This window comes from Vidua chalybeata, chromosome 6 (genome assembly GCF_026979565.1).
Source record: "Vidua chalybeata isolate OUT-0048 chromosome 6, bVidCha1 merged haplotype, whole genome shotgun sequence".
In the NCBI taxonomy this organism is placed as follows: Eukaryota; Metazoa; Chordata; class Aves; order Passeriformes; family Viduidae; genus Vidua; species Vidua chalybeata.
The window spans coordinates 38,386,214-38,405,779 of record NC_071535.1 but is presented as its reverse complement, the minus strand read 5'-3'; the positions used below and the strand labels follow the sequence as shown (position 1 = coordinate 38,405,779).

General features: G+C 48.5%; 1 protein-coding gene across 1 annotated transcript; it reads right to left on the bottom strand.

Annotated features, from left to right (window-relative positions):
* Positions 1-734: 734 nt before the first annotated feature.
* SLC35C1 (solute carrier family 35 member C1) lies at positions 735-4,133 on the bottom strand. Its single transcript, XM_053946815.1, has 2 exons — positions 3,515-4,133; positions 735-1,762 (listed from the first exon to the last, which is right to left on the bottom strand). The coding sequence occupies exons 1-2, from the start codon at positions 4,056-4,058 to the stop codon at positions 1,203-1,205; spliced, it is 1,104 nt and encodes a 367-aa protein (XP_053802790.1). The 5' UTR covers positions 4,059-4,133; the 3' UTR covers positions 735-1,202.
* Between the last annotated feature and the right edge of the window lie 15,433 nt (positions 4,134-19,566).

Here is a 19,566-nt window from a genome sequence, read left to right as displayed (position 1 = left end):
ACCACAGGATGTTTGTTGCTGCTGACCCCAGGAATCAGAAATCGCAGCATAGACATATTCTATTGCATAGAACCAGATTGGAGGGGTGAGGTGGGTTGGGCAGAGATTTCTGCAGATCTGTTCAGCAGCAAGTTCCAAGCACAGGGATTGATGCAGTTGAGCAAAACTCATCGCATTGAATGATTTGCTGAGATGGCCATGGGGGTATTTCAAAGGAACAAATCAAAACACAAACTGCAAACGCTAGAGGAGTTACAAAGTTAACATGGAACAAGCCCCCTGAAACAAGGGAATGGGTAACAACTCCATTTACACTACAAACCTACCCCCTACAAAGAGGGTAAGGAGAAGTGTTGCAAACCCTGGGTGAACTGGGATCCCCACCCTACAGCAGCAAGTGTTTCAGAGTAACTTTTCTCTTCCTGCCTGTCACTGAGTGACACAGAAGCCAAGTTCACTCCATGAGAAAGGCCACTGGAATGAGCATGCTCTCCCTCACTGGATACAGTGCAGAGAGAATGAGAAGCTTAATTCCTGACTCTTAGCATGCTTCCTCAAATTAAGAAACCAGGTGTAAAGCAACACAGGAAAAAACCTCAGAAGGATGTGATACTGACTCTGAAAGACATTTTGGAGGCAGTGCTGTTGCTTAGACTTGTACATAGCCAGAAGGGAGAGAATTTACATCCTCTGCACTGAATGGGGCAACAGGAAGAACAGCTGTTGCAAAAACCTTATACAGCAGAACAGTTTACTGAAGTCTAACCCAAACAGTCTGGCTACTTGCCTCTTCCTTACCTGCAGGTTCAGGATTTTATAACTCCAGATTGCATTCATTCAGTTAATTTTAGATGCCTAACTACACAAAGCTCCCATTCCAGTCTTTGTCTGATATGAGCCCAACTCCCCCCCCCCCCCCCATGCAAATGTCCCAGATTAGGTAAATAACAACATCAATTTTAAAAAACAATCACAAAAAGCCCAACCCAGTTGATCTCTACAACACATGCTCTCCCCAACTCTGACATGGGGTGAGATAAAACATGATCCAGTCAGGTCTTTGGCTCTGGTTCCTGACACAGTTCCCCATACACTTTGCAGGTGCATTTCTTCCTGCTCCTTGCTCTTCTTCTCCCCAGGAAGAAAGGTGCACCAAGGGTTATCCCCCACCCCAGGCCCAAAAATAGAGGTGCAGGAGCCACCTACACACCAGTGTCATTTCTTTCACCACTTTTGACATTAGGATCCTCTTGCACCTTTCTCATTTCCAGCCCTTTCACCCATGTGTAGGCAAAGGAGCCCCCCAGAACCATCAAGTTACTCGTCCACCACAAGAAGCTCTTTGTCTCCTCAAAGTAGATAACAGCCAACACTGTTTGTGCACAGGCCTTGGCTGTCCCAGACACGTTGTGGGTGAGTGGGCTAGTGAACTTAATCTGAAGTCCAGTCACATACCCAATGGCAAAGCCAAACACTCCCCCCAAGGTCATCATGCCCCAAAAACTGGGGCTCCCCAGCTTGTCAAAGTGGTAGAGGGTGCGGAACTCGCCCAGCAGCACCATGAGGGGGAAGAACAGGACGCAAGCGTTGATGTTGTTGTAGAAGGTCAGGCGCCAGATGCTACCATCCACCACAGGCAGCACTTTCTTGGTATAGATGGCATTGAGAGAGACACAAAGGCTTGCTAAGATCCCAAAGAATATACCTGTCCATGACAGAGTACCCTCTGCTCCTTCCTGGTCAACACCCAGCCAGAAGCCACCTGCAACCAAACAAATCAGGCATCATCTGAACTGCTGAAAGGCTCAAAACAGTCAAAAATTCATCATTTACTTTATGGTGAACAACAACAAAGACAGGTTTAAGGGCTTCCCCGTTTTATTATGTGAACCCACAAAATGCCACAACTGGGAAGACTTATTTTACGAGTGCAGGAAATTTACTGTGCAGGTAATTCAACCGCAGAGGACTAATTCCCACACTGAGCAGGCGGCAGTTCAGAAACTACCATTCCAGCTAGTCTCTGCATATAGGTAATTTTCAGGAGACCATTTTGTTTTTAATTGAAAATGCTGGAAATTGACATATGGGTAGAAAAAATATTCTCAAATATTTTTTGAAGATATTCTTCAAAGTTTGAAAAAACCCAACTTTATAGACTTTTTTCTGCTGTTAACAGCAAGGAAAATATAGGCCAGAGAATAAGATGGAAAGATAGTAAAAACATGGATGTAATATTAAGCATGACAAAAAAAAAAAATCAAAAGGCAGAAACTGTGTGCAGCATCTTCATGATAAACTTTGATAGGCAAAGCACTGTCTAACCACCTCCAAAACAGGAGCTACAGGCTTTGCATCTCCAGGGCAGAGAGGGAGACCTCTCCCCATCCAGCTCATACGCAAAACATAAAAGGGAGATGAGCTACTGAAGGAGCACTGCACCACATTTTCATTAGCTGCTTCTTGTTGGAGGCTGTCTGGCAAGTTGCCTGCAAAGCACCTAACAGGCTTGAAACTAAGCCCAGATACAAATGGGTTCCATGCACCAACAGGAGAGGCTTTGTGTCAGGCCACAGAGGCTGCTCAGCTCTGCTGTTACAGGCACACAGGCGATGCTCTCACGGCAAAAGGAGATGGAGCCAGGAGGACAGACTCTGAACCTTGGAGAAACCCTGCCAGGCACCACACTCCTGGGCAGTGCCTGAACAACAGATTAGCTGAAGGCAATTGCTTACATCACTTGTAGAAAATACAGTAGCTCTGTTCCTGTTCACCTCTTCCATGGAGATGAGATTCTCTTATTTTCATCCGATTCCTTCTGGCCATCTAACACTAAGTGAATGCATGCACACCTGGAACCAGACTGAAATCAACAGTTCACCATTCTTGGCATCTAAATGGCCCTTCAGTGGAAGGTAGCTTTTGGGATTATTTTGTCTTTGGAATGGACAACTTATAAGCATTCCTGTTAAGCCACTCAATGCCTTGCCCTACATCCTAACCAGGCAACCAGATCTTCTGGTCGTGTTTTACGCTTGGCTTGATCAGCTAACCCTTTATCACATGCATTCAGCCTACTGTAAAAGCCAATTGGCTGGTTCTATTGTATGGTCCCGGTGGACCTGACATAAGTGTTATTGTTACAGAAGTTAATAATCAACAAGAACTTGGGAACAGGGAGAAAGCCATCTGCTATTTTATGACCCGCACAGGGGGAAGAAACAAAAAGGTAAGGTAAGTTAAACTTCATTAGAGGGTAGAGAAGTTTTAGTGCTCGAAGGCAAAAGGGAGCTGTGTCAAATGAGAGCAATTTCTTCCCTGAATGAGTCACCTACATCCTCCAGACATACAAATTTGGTTGCCATAGACAGAGCAAGGCACGAGCCCGGAGCTACCCCACATCACCAGGGAGCTGCCATGCAGGTGGGGATGACTTCCCAAGGGAAAGGTACCCCACCACCGTCTCTCCGGGGCTGGCTGTCGGATGGGAGCAGCCCTTCCTGCTCCCCCTCACCTATGATAACTCCGCAGGCCAGAAGGGCATAGAGGGAGGTGGTCTGCTTGAGGAGGAGGTAGGAGAGCAGCACGTTGAATACGGTGGTGAGGGAGCGCCCCACGTTGTAGAAGGCCACGCCGACATGCTTGAGGCAGAGGTTGTTGGAGGTGACCATGCCGATGAAGACGGCGGAGAGGGGCAGGACGCTGCGGGACACCTTGGGGTCGAGGCGGAGGGTGGGCAGGCCGGCGCAGGGGGGCCCGCAGGCCGCCCCCAGGCTGAGGCCCAGGCAGAGGGCGGCCGTGAGGGCGCACTGGAAAAAGGTGACGAAGAGAGGGGCGTCGAGGCGCAGCGAGGGGCTGTCCAGCAGGTACTTGTTGAGGAAGACCATGGCGATGGAGGTGAACCAGTAGAGGCAGACCACCACAGCGATGCGCAGCGCCCGCAGCAGGAAGGGCGCCCGCCGGCCCCCGCCGCCCTCCGCCGGCAGCAGCGGGTCAGCGCCGCCGCCGCCCAGCGCCATCCGCAGGATCCCCGTCCGCGTCAGCTGCGCTCTGCTCATGGCGGGCCGGGCCGCCAGCGACGGCCGCCGGCCCCCGCCTCCTGCTGCTGCTGCCGCCGGCCCCGCTCACCCGCCTGCGCCGCCGGCCCCGCGCGTCCCGGAGCGCCGCGGCCCCGCCCGCCGTGCTTTATTCACGCCCCGCGGGCGCCGCTCGGCACCGCCCCGGCCGCGGCGCCATGGCGGGGGAAGGGCCGGCCCGGCCCCGCCGCCCGCTCCGCCCCGGGGCAGCGCGGCTGTTGCGAATATGAAATTTATTTTAAAATTCTTAAGAAAGGATGCTCTTTAATATTTGAACTTTTTATACTTCCAGGTCGAATCAACAAAGAAAGGAGATTTAATCCGCGGAACACAGAGCAGCGAACATGCAAGCTCTAAGTGATGCCCGGGTGTCAAAAAGAAATTACTTGTCGGTAGAATAGCCTTGTTAAGGTTTAGGTCTCGACACGTTTCAACGACCTCTGACCCAGGTGGAAGTTAGCAAAGCTTGGGGGACAAGCTGACAGGGCACACAAAGAATGTAGAATTTACAGGTCCTAAGGACATTTGGCAGGACCCCTAAGATAAGGAAGAAACTAATAAAGACAACTCAGCAACGGTACTATGATCAGCTCTGACTGGGTAAAAGTAATTCCAACAGGGGGAGATTATAACCACCAACTCACTGACCACCAGCTCAGGAAACCCACTGACCCAAAAGAAGAGAAAGACTGAGCATGTGGACTAATAACCACGAGAATTGAGAAAATCATCAGTCAATAGAAGATAGAATATTAATCAACAAAAAATCTAGGTAACTTGTAGCCAATGAATTAGCTTTGTTCTATAGCAAACAATGCCTTTGTTTGCAAAAATGTGTGAATAGTGAAAAGTTTTGCTAGCTGTCGCACTGGCCTTGTGGATTTGCCACCCCTTTCCGTGAAGAACTGTAAATAAATCAAATACCTCAACTCTGTGTGTGGATTGGTGTCCTTCATACCAATTTGGGACAACAGGGGCAGACAGCAACTGGGGCAGACAGCAACTGGGGCAGTTTAACGAGGACCTGAGGATGGTCCTTGGGCACCCTCCACAGCCAGGAGGAAGGGCCTTGCTGTGGGACTGCTGGGGAGGGGCTGCCATGCTCATGGATGCTAATGGTGACCAGCACTGTAATCACTGGGCAGTGGGTGGCAGGAGGGGACTGGTAGTGGTCTTTGTGTCAGGAACAACACTGCTTTACTGGTTTGTGTCAGCATCCTTCATGTGCTGGTTGGAGCAAGTGGGGTCTACGTATTGGACATGCAGTGGTTTGCTAGCATGAATTTTGCTCACATCCCATCAAAAGCACAGTGTCCTCTGCTGCCTAAACCTTCTGTACAGAAAACAGGTTTGCATTTTTGTGGAGGTAAATAAAACCTTCCCAATACAACCTAAATGAAGCAGGCATGGTGACATGTGCAAGCAAGGGCAGCACAGGCAAGAGTCAGCTGCCTAGTTCCCATTCCTGTATCAATAATTTAGTTATCTTACCAGAAGAATGTCTCTGCCAATGCCATTTACCTCTCCAATACTGAGGTACAGCCTGTGCTGACTTGTGCACTACCCTGCTACATTGCAAGCGATACAGGGGCTAACTGCTTTCAATGTAGCCTGGGTGTTAGGATAGGCTGCACACATTCTCATGCTAACTCAGTTATCCCACAGTCCCACATCATCATTCCAGGTATAAAACACCCATCTGCCCATAATCACATGCCAAAACATCCCACGTTCTCTTAATGGTGCTTTATAACAAAGAAGCCTTTCAATAACAAACTCTAGCATGTTGTGAATTTAAACTGCTGGACAGGATGAAATATATTAAAATTAATGCCAGATTCCATGTGGTGAGAGAGGCAGCAGTGAGCTCTGTCAAACACTGGTCAGTGTGACCCTTGCTTCTTTCAGCTGAGACTGCTGCAAAGTGTCTGGTTTGCAATGTTCTGGGGCCCAGCAATTTGCACAGGGCATAATTAAGAGGATTTTGGAAGCAAAGCCAACAGCATTAATTGGCCCCCATAGCAATCTTTGCTGCTCTTAGAGTTGGGAAGGACAGAAGCATAGTAGAGGTTTTGGGGAGAAAAGTACTTAATTAGGCCAGTTGGTGTGGCTGGGAAATGTTTCAGGCATAACATGCTTTTCTCAAAGCCTGAAGTCTGAATCACTTGATTTTTTTTTTTCTCCCAGGTGCATTAGTGGCTTTAGTAAATGATGCTGTCCTTCCTCACAACCCTTGCCTTCTAAGCAGCATCTGGGCTCTGATGGGAATCATGTTCCCTCTGGACAAAGAAAGCTGGTGTTGGTGTGCTTGCTTTCGATTGACCGAGTGCCCTGAAGGGTAAGGGAGTGTTCAGGGTTGTGTTCTGAGCAACATCTCTCAGCACTGCACCTTGTGATAGTTGCCTGGTAGAGCCCTTATAACCCCAAGTGAGTTTAGCCTGCTCACCTCACCCACCTCCCCGCCCTGCCTGCACAGCTGGGAGAGCCACCCCATGCATGGTACTTGCCCAAGCTCACGTGGGGTGTGACATCCCTTGGATGCAGGCCTGCAGCTTCTGCCATGGAAACAGCAGATTGTTACTCTGCAGAGGGGCTGGCATTAAGGCAGGGAAAGCTGTTGTTGAAATTGTTATTGTTATTGTTATTGAAATGACCAGTAGCTGTTCCCTGTAGCTCAGCCATACTTTGATCCTGCTGCTAGAAGGCAGCTAGCATTTACTCATTACTTCATATCCTGTGTTCCTTCCATCCACCTTCTTCCAGTGCCTGGCCCAGCACTTCTCTCATAAGTGTTGTCAGTCAAGAAAAAAAAGAAAGCAGTCTGTGTGTGGGGTACTCGGTCGGTTCCATTGGTCCTCATGGCCTGTTATACATACCTGTGGCTTCAGCATCACATAATTTGGCTTGAATTTCAAGGAATTTGGCCTCTCCTACCACTAATGTTGCAAGAATGACAGGCCTCCGGCAGATTTGGAGTCAGATGTCATTTTTTTTCCTTCTCTGTGCCACTTGCTAGCATTGTTCAAAGTGCCTTCTCTAAACTAAACATGGGAGTTGGAGAAGGCAAAAACCCCCTCCCACTGCATCTTGTTGACTCATTCAGTGCACAGAAGGTTGCTTTGGCCTGCAGAAGTTTGAAATATCCCAATCAATAAAATCCTTGTTGCTTCTCCTGGGGGATTATCCTACAGCCCTATCACACATGTATGGCACGTCTGCATGGGAAAATCAACCAGAATAACTCTCTCACCTCTGCCAATATAAGTCCCTGGTGCTGACAGTCTATTCCAAAATAAAAGTGATTTGTCCTTGAATAATGGTAGTTCTGTGATAGTTGTGCTGGTCAGTCTCCCTAGGCAGAACTTGTCTACAGCATGGCAATGGTTTGACAAGTGCTTTGAATAAAGGCTTTCCTAGGCACAAAAACTGACCAGCAGAATTACTCTGCCTTAGCCCTGCCTGCCTACCTGCTTCACAAGGGTGCTTTGCTTTGGTGGGAAGGTGGTTTAAAGCTGTAGGTTTAGAAATTTCAGAGTAAAGGTAGGAATAAGTAGGTTTAGACAATGTAGCCTGGCCTCTTGCACAACATCAGTCTTAGGTTTCCCTGAATTAAAGCTTGAATTAAACTTGATTTTCTATGAGGAAAAAAAAATCAATTTTGATTAAAAATAATTTCAGAGACTGAATTCAATAGAACACAAGTAATGTTATTCTGATGGCTGGTTCTTTCCCACTAAATAATGCACACTCCTTTTCATGCTTGGCACTGCCTGGTTCAATGGATCTTGTTGCAGCTTTGCTGACTCTTTTACAAACAAGCAGTTACAGGCAGATGAAGTTACCTTTTAGCCTTGTTTTTGGAGAAGAGAAATCATTTTAACTTCATTATAGAACATGTTTATTATGCTACAGCAGCAAAGATTCACTTCTGTATGCAGATGAAACCTCAATATTTTCCTGCCCTGCTGCCTGGTTGTGTATTAACATGGTAGCACATATTGTGAGGAGCCAGCACAGGATTATTCCTGGCTTAGGAGCGTGCTGCTCCGTGCTGCCTGAGTGCTTACAAAATAAGCAATTATCACTAACAGAAGTCTGAGGCTGGAAAATAAGCAGCTTTGAGAGGTTCTTTGTGTAGGGAAATCTGGCTGGTAGTGTCCTTGCTCCCATGTCTTGTGAAGTGCCTGCACTGCTGGTGTCTGGCACACCTGATGCCCTTCCTGCTGCTGGTGTGCACACACATACATACACTCCTGCATCTTATTTACTTCTTTCCTATGTGATCAGAAAACCTTTTTAACTATGAGAGGTGCTGCTCCTCTGAGGGGAGAGCTCTCCCCTTCCCACTAAAGTCAGGTGACCTACTTGAAAGCATGCAAATCAGCTGATAGCCAGCAGCCTGGCTTATAAAACAGCAGTAGGCTTTGGGGTGTATGTCAAACCTGGTGGTGAGACAACACAGATTGCATTTCCTGGCCACACAAGAGATCTGGACATATTGACCAGTGTGTTATTGTAGGACTAGGCCCTCTGTCAGTCATGTAGAAGAGCAAACAATGCAGCAGAAAACATTGCCAGTTTTGTTTCTGGGTTTGAGGTTAGAAACAGGACTCATTCCACTACCTAGAATAGGACATGGGAAGAAATCCACTCAGCAGAGAAGTCATTCCAGTGTATTTAAGAATTTATTGTTCCTTACAAGAATAGGTATCTGATTTCCAGTTAATACATCCTTGATGCTGACATTTATAAAGTATGGAGCTTACAAGTTAAGATATCAATCTAGATTCATACATGTATCAAAACACACATATATAAAGCATATAAGTATATTTATATCTGTAAATATGCATACGTGTGTGAGTATGCTCAGACTATGTACAGGTGGTGTGGTGCCACAATGGTGTCCAAGCAGGGACCAACAACCCAGGAGGGTTCATCTGTGACAGGAGTATTACTTTATTGTGACAGCGGTATTACTTTACTGGATCTACTGGTGACTCCTCTGGTTTGCTGTGTATCTCATTAAAATTAGTTTGAGGTTTCAAGTTTGAACTGCAGATATTGCCTGGTAACAACAGGTCTCAGCTATCATACCGTTATTTAGTATTTGCTGATAATCAATACAGGAAAAGAAGGCCAATGCAAAATCTAAGATTTATCAGATCAGATTAGCTGAATCAGGTCTCTGTCTGCTAGGGTAGTAAACATGAATCAGAAGAGACAATTGAGTAATCTCTTAGTATTGTCCTCAAACAACACCTGCTTTTAGCACCGGTGTTTCCCATTACAATACAGCTTCTTTCCAGACTCTCCCGGTAACTGTAGGAGGAATGGCCTTGGCAGAGTTTTACTGCTGTAGCCCTCCTGCTGCTGTAGCAGAATAATAGATGTTGCTGCAGTTTCATTGTGCAAAAACATTGAACTCCAGGGGAGTCCAGTGCAGAGGAGGCTTGGTGCCACTGCGGAATTGGAACAGTTTTGATCTAGGTGGATTTTTTTAGCTGTGGTTCTGTGCCAGCTTTCTTGGCCCAGACAGCTGCTGCGAAGATGCTTTGGTGCCTCCCCCACATGCTGTCCTCCAGCAGCCTGGTGACAGTAGCTGTAAAGTGCTTGGATCCAGCTGCACCCAGCTCAGACACCTTCCTGGACCCTAGAACATGGGGCACTCACACAGAATCCGCTGGAGCTCAGCCCAGAAGGGGCAATCTCCCAGCTGGATCCAAACTAGCTTTGAAGCTGGATCAAAACCAGCACTGCCTGGGCTCTTCCATCTCTGGACGTCTGGTGCCAGGTCTCTGGAGCAGTCATGCTGACTCAGCTCTGTAGAGAGGAAACAGGACCTCTACAGGGGCTCTACCACATCAAAGCAGCCCTGAGCTTTGCAAATCTGAGCTGTTTTTGGAAGCAGTGCAGGTGTCCCATCAGCCAATAAAATTGCCCACACCTCAGACTCTCTGCATCTGGGGCATGCTGTATCCCCAGCCGGGATAGTCTAACTGTGCATAAGTGGAAGTGCATCAGAAAGAGTTAATGAAGGTTTCTTCTGGTTGTCTTGTCCCCTCCTGGCTTCCTCAGAATTTTGAAATGGTGGGTACCTGCTTTGACCATGGGCAGAGACTGGAGGTAAAGGTAGCAAGTTCCTTCCGCCCCAAATTACAACATCATCATTTGGCAAATATCTGAGCTTCGATCCTTCCCCTTTCCTGCTTCCCTGGCGTGAAAGCCAAGCTCTATTTGAAACAGTCACACCGAAGTCCCGACTGCGCATCTGTATCAGCGGTGTGGGGGAATGATCTGGATTACAAGGAGCGGCTGTGGCAGAAGTGACACTAGAGGGCAGGGCTGGCACACGGTTGGAGCCTTCCCAGGCAGGGGTGGGACAAGCCTGGGGCTGGACTGGGGTGCAGGTGCAGACTGCTTTCTGGGGTGCATGGGGTTGCTAAGGCATGGGCCACGTCTCCAGCTGCCCATGCTAACTTCTGTCACAACCCAAGAACGGTATGGAATCAAGCCTTAAAGGCCCAGGTGACAAATTAGAAATCACAGCATGACACAAAACAGCACGGATTAAATACATTGCCCAGTTCCTGAATGTTTCCCGGGCACCCCCCACTATCCACCTCATCCCTGTGGGCTGCAGCAGCCTCTGCTTTCCACTCATGCCAGGCAGGAGCTGGCTGGGACCTGACTGCCTGCGCAGCAGAAATGACTGCAAGGCAGGGTGAAAACTGGCAACCCACAGTAAAAAAAGTGAAGAAGATGCTCCTTTGGCCCTCTGTCTCTGAAGAAGAGGGGATAATGTTGAGGGAAGGTGGACAGCATCCCAGGGTGACCCCCGATTCGAAAGGGTGCCTGGGGATGGCTCTGCTTGCCATGGCTCGGGAGCAGCCTGGCTGCAGTGATGCTGAGCTCTCTGCCTACAGCTGGAAATGCCCCCGCTGCCAAGGCCAGGTCAGGTGAGGGAGTAGTAGCCCAGCCCCTTAGGAGCAGGGCAGGCAGGTAGTGGGCTGTGATTTATGAGGCAAGCTCTTGGAAACTCTCCAAACCCAGTGCTTAAGTGCTACTGAATGGCAGCATTAATTACTATTAAAAATATACATTTATATCTCTCTCACCTGCTTTAAATCCTGTGAAATTAGATATCCTACCCAACCCTTCCAGCCTTCGTGGCAGCTCAGGGTGTTTTATAGCCCTATAAAGCCCCACAGTACCTGCTGTCTACATGGGCTCTTATTTACGAGGCCTTTAACAGTCTTCCTGGCTGCACCATCTGAGCTCCCTAATCATTTCATTTCCATGTGCCTTGGAGGGAGTGGTCCCTTCAGCCACCCCAACAGCCATTCCTCCCCACAGGGACTAGCTGATTCACAGACCCAGGTACCTGGGGTGGGAGTGAGGCTGTGCTGGGGCATCCTGATGAACCCATTACCAGCATTTGGGCCAGCTCCCCTGGTTTTATGTAAAAAAGGGATTCAGTGAGACAAGTGCCTCATGACAATGTTGTGAATGTCCTTGTTTGTGTGTCTTTTACAGCAAAGTCATGCCAGGCATCACCAAAAGCCACCCAGAACCTCCCAGGCCTGGGCTAAAACCCCAGATTTACTGAGGATAAAGACAATAGATTATATACATAAAAAGCAAATATAATTTCCATAGATTATCCTTTCTTTTGAATGCAAGCTATGTAGAAGTATCTTAAAATAGCCAGCTTTCTCTAATGGACTGCAGCCATTTTGCAACTCATCCTATTTCAGATGCCTTGATAGTGTGTTTAAAAATGTAGTGTGCCTTTGGACTGAGATGTGAACCCCATTCTGCTGGGGGTCCTGGGACCTGTCCCCAGGTCATGGAGAACAGGGTAGGGTGGAGTCAGGATCTGCATTCTTCTCCAGGTCTCTCCTACATAATATCCCCACTTGCCTCCCCAGCACTTCTGGGTTGTCAGGTCTGCTGGAGACCAGATGATGCTCTGGGGAACTGGCCAAATTTGTGTGCCTGTATCAGCCTGCTGGGGAGGAAGTGATAGATATCTCTGCCTCCTGACTCCTAGGCTAAGCATGCTAATTTATAGATTGTATCTGTCACTCCTGATAAACGATGTCTTACTTCCCTAATGCCACCTTCAAATTGAGTTTTTAAGGCTAGGTCAGGTGGAGAAGCCAAAGGGTGACTCTGCTTTTGCTCTGCTCTGACTTCGTTCTCTGCAGTTGGGCTGAAGTTGGCTTTTCAGGTAAGATGTGCATCTGTTGTGGCATCTGCTTTGCTGGCCAATTGGGCAGAGTGCCTGCCCCTAACTGGGCTCTGAAAACTGCCTGGCTGCCTCAGTGTTTGGTTTGTTCTGATGTATTTTTAAGGAGGGCCAGCCGAGGCATCTCCCTCCTCATCCTACTCCATCCAGCTTTCTTCCCAATCTCTTGCAGCACTGCTGAGCTGGCTGAGATGGTGAAGATGGACCCAAGGCTTTGCTAAAGAGGGTGTCAGAGCCTGAGCTTCTTCAGGAGCACAAGGCATTAACAGGAAGCTCCCAGCACTGGCTCCTGCCCACACTTGAAGCTAACAGTGTGCCCATGCCACTCTTTAGGGAAGAGTGGCATTTTCCTTTCTCTGCACATTTCAGGTGGGACCTGTTGAGCATTAATTTCTTAAGGGGTTGTGTTTGAATGAGCACAAGCAAAGCTTGGGTGAGCATCCTTCTCTAGCAGCAGAGAGGACTGTTTTCTGGAGCACAGCCAATAGCTTAGAGCTGTACATACGTGAGCAGCTTTGTTCCTCCTCCGGGGAGCTGACTAACAAATTTAAGAGTTGGCCAAGCAGGCCAGGATTAAGCATATCATTGCTCTAACCCTCCTGGGGTTAAAGTGGTTAAAGGCACGTGAGTAAGACCTGTTTGTCTTGTCATTATTAAGCCCTGAATATTTTCTTTTTCCCCGAGAACAGAATTTTCTGAAGCTATCCCTTTATGCCCTTTATGCCTGAATGTCACAGCAGTAATACAAAATAAATCAGCCCAGTGAATACATTCCACAGGTGATGAAAGAACAAACCAGTAATGTCTCACAGAGGCACAGTAACCTTCTCCCAAGGCTAACTCTGAACCTGGTAAACCATCATCCAAACTACACCACAGCCCTTGCTCAATTTCTAGCAGCCACAGCAGTCAAAATTTCCCTGCATAAGAATTACAGCCATTTGAGATCGCAAATCCTGCATCACATTGGAAACTAAAAATGATGGAGCTGGGAACAATAAATGGAATTTGAGCTTCCAATTAAAGAAACACAGAGAAGATGGCTGTGATTTGATTCAGATTTGATTCAATCCAAGTTTCTCCCTTCCAAGGTTTGTTTTTTTTTCCTCCAGCTGCTGCAGACTCTCCCATCCACTGCAATTCAAGCTGCAGAATAAACCTTGCTGTTGAATTTAGGTCAAGCTTGGCTGGGAATACACTGGGCCTTGGCTATTATTAAATGAATATGTATAGCATGAACGCCATGCTGCAAATGCAGGAGTGGATGCTTTAAAGCCAGCACCCAGTTCTGTTGCACCTGAAGGACCTGTGAACAATTAGGGAGGACAGGAGCTGGCATGGGGCACAGGGGATCATATTGGAACTCTGTCTTCTAAAACTAATAAGCTGAAATCCTCAACCTCCCTGTAGCTTGGGATTTTGGTACTGAGGAGGCACTACCCCAAGTCAGTAAAAAGTCCTGATCAGAGGTACCCAGGGCAGAGTAGAGGCTGACAGCTAAGTTCTCTCCAGCTGCCTGCTCCCCTGCTGTTCCAGTTGGCTGCACAGCAGAATTTTCATGACATTATATTGGTGCTTTTTAACCTCTGGCTCCTGTTTTCATGGTATTGAACATTCTCACATCCAGAATATTAATAAGAAGATTGAAAGACCCACAGGAGTCCAGCACTCATGAATGGATGGGAGGAAATGGGGCAAGGAACCCTGACCTCCCAAACTTCTTGGAGCACCAGAAAAGCAAGTGAGGGCCTCCCACAGGCAGGAGCTGCGTCTGGATGTCCAGCTGTGTTTAATGCATTCTTTGCCTCCATCTTTAACACAGATAAAGGGTCGAAGGGGGTCTCAGAGCCCTGAGCTGGAGGACCATGATTTGAGAATGATCATCTCCCAGTTGATCCTGAAATTGTGCAGGATCTGCTGCTCCAGCTGGATCCCTACAAATCTATGGGGCCTGATGGGATTCATCCAAGAAGCCTCAATGAGCTGCTGATGCCATCACAAAACCTCTCAATGTTTTTTGAGTAGTCTTGGGAATCCAGAGAGGTCTGAGCTGACTGGGAGCTGGCAAATGTTATCCTGATTTTCAAGAAGAGCAAGAAGAAGAACTCCAGAAATTACAGGCCTGTCAATCTCACATCAGGGCCTGGTAAAGTTATGGAGAAGATTATTCTGGAAGATACTGAAAGACAACTGAATGACAACACAGTCAGTGGCCACAGCCAGAGGGCTTCATCAGAGGAAAGTCCTGCTTATCAAAGCTGATTTCCTTTTATGACAAGGAAACCCACCTGGTTGATCAAGGGAAGCCAGTTGATGTAATCTTTTTGGATTTCAGTAAAGCTGAGCCCTGTGTGCAGTTTTGGGTGCCACAATATAAGAAAGACATGAAACTATTAGAAAGTGTCCAAAGGAGGACCACAAGGAAGTTGAAGAGCCTGGAGGGGAAGCTGTATGAAGAGTGGCTGAAGTCAGTTGTTCAGCCTGGAGAAGAGGAAACTGAAGGGACACCTCATTGCAGTCTGCAACTTCTTCATGAGGGGAAGAGGAGGGGCACACATTGATCTCTTCTCTCTGGTGATCAGTGACAGGACCAAGGGAATGGCCTGAAGCTGTGTCTGGGGAGGTTTAGATTGGATATTAGGAAAAGGTTTTTCACCCAGAGGGTGGTTGGGCACTGGAACAGGCTCCCCATGGAAAAGGTGTCAGCACCAAGCCTGACAGAGTTCAAGAGGTTTGGACAATACACGTGGACACAGGGTGTGACTTCTGGGGATGATCCTGTGCAGGGCCAGGAGTTGGACTTCATGATCCTCATCGGTCCCTTCCAACTCAGCATCTTCTGTGATTCTGTGTAAATAGTAAGGTAAATGCAATTGAGGAGAAGCCTGTGTGAGGCTGAGAAGCAGGCTCAGGCTGGGCATGGGGCCAGGAAGTTGGCTCAGTGCTCCTGCTGTGGTGAAACTGAAACAATCCCTTTTATCTTTCTGCGTGTATCAAGAATGCAGGATATGAGTGGCAAGAGGGCTGCTGACAATGCTCCAATGCACAGCAAGTTGCAGCCTGAAAATTATTCCATGGATTAAAGCATAGAAGGGCCAGTTTACACCTCACAGAGGAGCTGTTGGCTACTGTAACATAACCCAGGAGCTGCAGGGCTCCTTGCAGCAGCTTGTACTCTGATAACAGAAGTGCATCTTGTGGCATTGCCTCCCTGCTGCCCTGTTCTGTGTGGGTCCACATAGTAAGAACCAAAAGGCAGGCACCCCTTTCTTGCTTCCACTTATTCATCAAAGGATATAAAAAGGGTATCAAGATAATTCCCAAGAGCTCACTGAACACAAGCACTCACATAACTTCTGCTCCACTCCAGCTCTGTCTGATCTCCAGGATCCCCTGCTGGGACAGGCAGACAGGCTAGAGAAAAACAAATACCAAAGGCTGGAGGGGAATCATCTCACAGGCACAGCCTGTCCCACAACATGTTCCACATTAACTGGTCCTGATGCAGGTGCCTGGGGGCTGACAGGGAGCGGAGTGAGGTCTGTTGGTGTGCATCTTTTCCCCAGCCCATCCCTTGCTCATACTTCCCAGCACACTTGGAATGGCATCACCCTGATCTCCCCAGGATCACTAACCATGCTCTTTGTTACAAACCCCATGCTGAGCTCCACATTCCCCAGCACATGAGTTCTCACATCTGAGTTTGTGCTAGTGGGGCTGCTGATGTGACTCTGCCTGATAAATGTAACTGAAGTGAGTGGTTTACCCTGGTGCTGCTGGTGGGGGTTAACAGTGGCTGGAATGCAGCTGTGGTGCCTCCTGCCTTTGCAGCAGCACAGGGGACTGTGCCGTGCTCCGGATCGCTCCCCTCCTGCCTCCTCCAAGCTAGGAAAATGCTCTGCCATGCAGCCCTGCTGTATCCAGCTAGCTCAGACAGTCCTTTAAGCTACACCTTTTTGGTTTTGTAGAATCTCCCTCACACACTTTAATGCATTTCTGGTTTATTACTTGTCCTTTTCAATATACCTCTAGCCTGTTACACTGTGTGAAGCCAAACTCTCCTGCACCACTTGCCAACAATATTGTGCTGTGGCATACAATTAAACAAAAAAGCCTCTCAAAGAATTCTTCAGATAAGGTTACATCTCAAAATCTATTGGTAAAAGTGGAGACCAGAGCATGTGCAGGACTATTGCATCAGGAATAAAGCAGAGGAAGTATGTGATTGTAGAGCACAGATTTGGGAAAGTGCTTGTTCTCCAGCATCCCAAGGGGCTAGTGGCAGGATTAGGAGCATTATTGTGCATCAGGATCACTTGAGTGTAGAGTTTGTTAGTCAACAAGCTAAGCAGCAGTGTTAAAATAAGGCATGGAAGTCCAGATTTCTGCAGAGAAGGGGTTGGACAGTCTTCTCCTCATGTGGAGCCAGGCACTATAGCGTGGTTGATCTCCTCTCAGGGAAGTCAATAACCACTCAGGGAGTACTCTGATAGAAAACCAGTGGCAGTTGCAGGGCCAGGACTCTGACAGCTAATGTCCCTCCTTTTAATTGCAAGCTCTTTTCTTTGAAGAATGACCACAGATTAAATTATATCAGCTGAAACTGAGAGCATCCCACACTGAAGAGATCCAGGAAGCAAAGGCTATGTGGGACGTGTCTTTTCAACTGTCTTATTGAACAATTCTTAAAGACTTGGAGCCCCCATGGTTTTCCACAGTCTCAAAAAGTTTCTCCAGCATCAGGGCACTTCTCCTACCCACCACCCCTCTTTCCCATCCCAAAGTAAAGAAAAGTCAGTGCTCACCATTTCTGAGCAAGCAAAGGGAAGCTCTGTTTTTAGGGTGGAACAACCATAATGGTGCCTGGTGAGGGGGTGTGTGAGGGCAGTGGTAAAATCAGAGAAAGGGGCTGCAGTTCAGCACCAACTGATGAAGTTCATGACTCTAAAGCCAGCCCATGGACACCCATTTCTGCCCGCAGTGCTGTGTGCCAGTCCCTGCTGCAGACCAGGCAGCAACCCCACAGAATGAGGAAAGGGAGCCCAAGACTTATGGTCACACAATAGGGAAAGCTGGGGCAAATTTGCCTTTGAAGGGAAGAGGGTAAAGAACACAAAGCAGGCTGAAGCCCCCTCCTGAAAGCATTTGCTGTGGTGCCCAGTTGAGGTAATCTACACCCCCAGCACACAGTGCAGCCAGGACTAGGGACAAATATAATTTTGTCAGGAGCTTGTGCCCTTTCAGGAATGTCTGATATTTCTATAGTGAAGGGGTGTGTGTTAAGAAGAAAAAAAAAATCCTCTTTGTCTATCTTTGCAGAATTCCTGTAGCACCAGAGCACACATGGCACAAAAAGAGTTCACAATTGTGCAGGGTGGACCTGGTGCCTGACCACACTGGCACCATGCCATGTCATGCCATGCCATGCCATCCCAGCCCATCCTCACACAGAGCAGGCTGTCACTGCTGCTCCCACATGGACAGCTGGCCCTTTGCTGTCACATCAGCCATGACCATGCTGCCACATCCCTGTCCTCAGCAGGCAGTCACTCTGCATGTTCCCAGCTGCAGTGCTGACCCAGAGCTCACCATCTACAGCCTTCCATCCCTGGGAGGTGCAGAGATCATGAGCTCTTGCAGCGGGCAGGTTGTGAGGTTATCCTTCCCTGGGTAGGGAAAGCAAGGCTCGAAGAGCCAGAGCAAGAGCACAGGCATTTTTTGTCCCTCAGCTTCTTCCAGGCTATTTGTTTCCTGCCATCTTTGCCAGATTTGGCCATCTTATGGGGGCAAAGGCCCACCTAGCAAAAAACCAGCAAACATGGGGTGCAGGAAGGGGACATGCCACAGCCCCCAGGCTGCAAAACTCTGCCCCCCACTCCCCCTTTGCCCTGTAGGGCTGGCTCTATCCCCTCCCAGGAAGTCCCAGGGTCTTCATTTAGCTCTCAAAGCACCTTAAGTAGCTCAGCTCACAGAAGTCCCCACCTCTATGGAAACCTTTTTATTATTTTTTTTTAATTTCTGTTTTTATAGAGGCATTTGAAGATGCTTGTTGCCATGGAAACATGCTTTAAAGAGTGCCTTTTCCCTTCCCTATCTTGAGAACTTCTGTTGCCATAACAGCTGTATCCAGCTCCTCCCTTCTCCCTGCCAGCTGCCCCACTATGGGATGCAGTGAGGTTCTGCCTTTGGGGTCCCTGAGTCCTAGGTGGTCAGGCCCAGAGATGTTTATACTCCTGCAGGTGTTTGGTGTGCCTCCCCATGCCTCTGTGTGCTGGGTGTGGAAGAGACAGACTGCTGGAAGGGCATCTCTGGGCCATGCAGTGCCTGCAAGCACCTTTCTTACACAGGGGAGGGGCTCTGCCCTCACCCTTGGCTCTCACATCCCACATCAGTGACACTGGCTGCTTTTTTTGAACCATTTCTCCTGAACCATTCCCCTACAGCTCAGTGGGCAGCATTGTGGCTGAGCTGAAAGGAATACCTGTGATTAGAGTGGCTTTGATCTCTACAGCACACAGTGTTGGGCAGCTGCATCTGTTTTCTGGCCCCCATACAGAGCAGTGCTCCCTCATCTTGGTGACAGCCTTCCCTGGGCAGTGGTGCATCCCTGGTGGATGGGACATGCTTGCTTCAGGAGCATCCATCTCCAGAGCAGCCCAGCCCATGACACACAGCAGGGAGGATGGCACAGGTGGTCACTGGCTGCTGCCCATCATCTGGGCACGCCGTTCCAGCCCTGCCTCATCTCATTGTCACTGCAGACAAACCACAGCAACAAATCTGTTTCTTTCCAATTCACTTTGCAACCATTAGCTCCTGTGGCCACAGCTCCCAGTTCCTCCACAGTGGCAGAGCAACCTTGGACTGTGCTGTGAATCCTGTGGTCTGGCAAGTCCAGGCTAACCCAAAGCATCCCTGCTCTAGCAGCTTGGCAGGGTGGCCCCAGGCAAGATCTGAGGCAGTAGGACCTGAACCACATCTGGCTGTGCTGTGCCCCTCTATCCTGCTGCACCTCCAGCCAGCCGGGTCTGCAGCCACTCCCCAGCTCTAAGAGGCCAAATTTCTGCCTTGACAGCCCTGAGCTCCCTCCTCAGTTCTGTTTACACCCCTTGCTCCTGGCCTGCATCACCTCCCTCTTCTCCCACTCTCACGTGTTGCATGAGTAATATCTTCCCTTTTCATTAACGAGTCGTTTGGGAACAGGGTGCTGCAACATCCCCCCAGGGCCTGCAGTACCTC

Excerpts from the sequence above, each read along its gene's own strand:
- SLC35C1 (XM_053946815.1), bottom strand. The coding sequence starts at position 4,058 with ATGAGCAGAGCGCAGCTGACGCGGACGGGGATCCTGCGGATGGCGCTG. Across the intron at positions 1,763-3,514 it reads GGCCTGCGGAGTTATCATAG|GTGGCTTCTGGCTGGGTGTT; the intron begins GTGAGGGGGAGC and ends GTTTGGTTGCAG.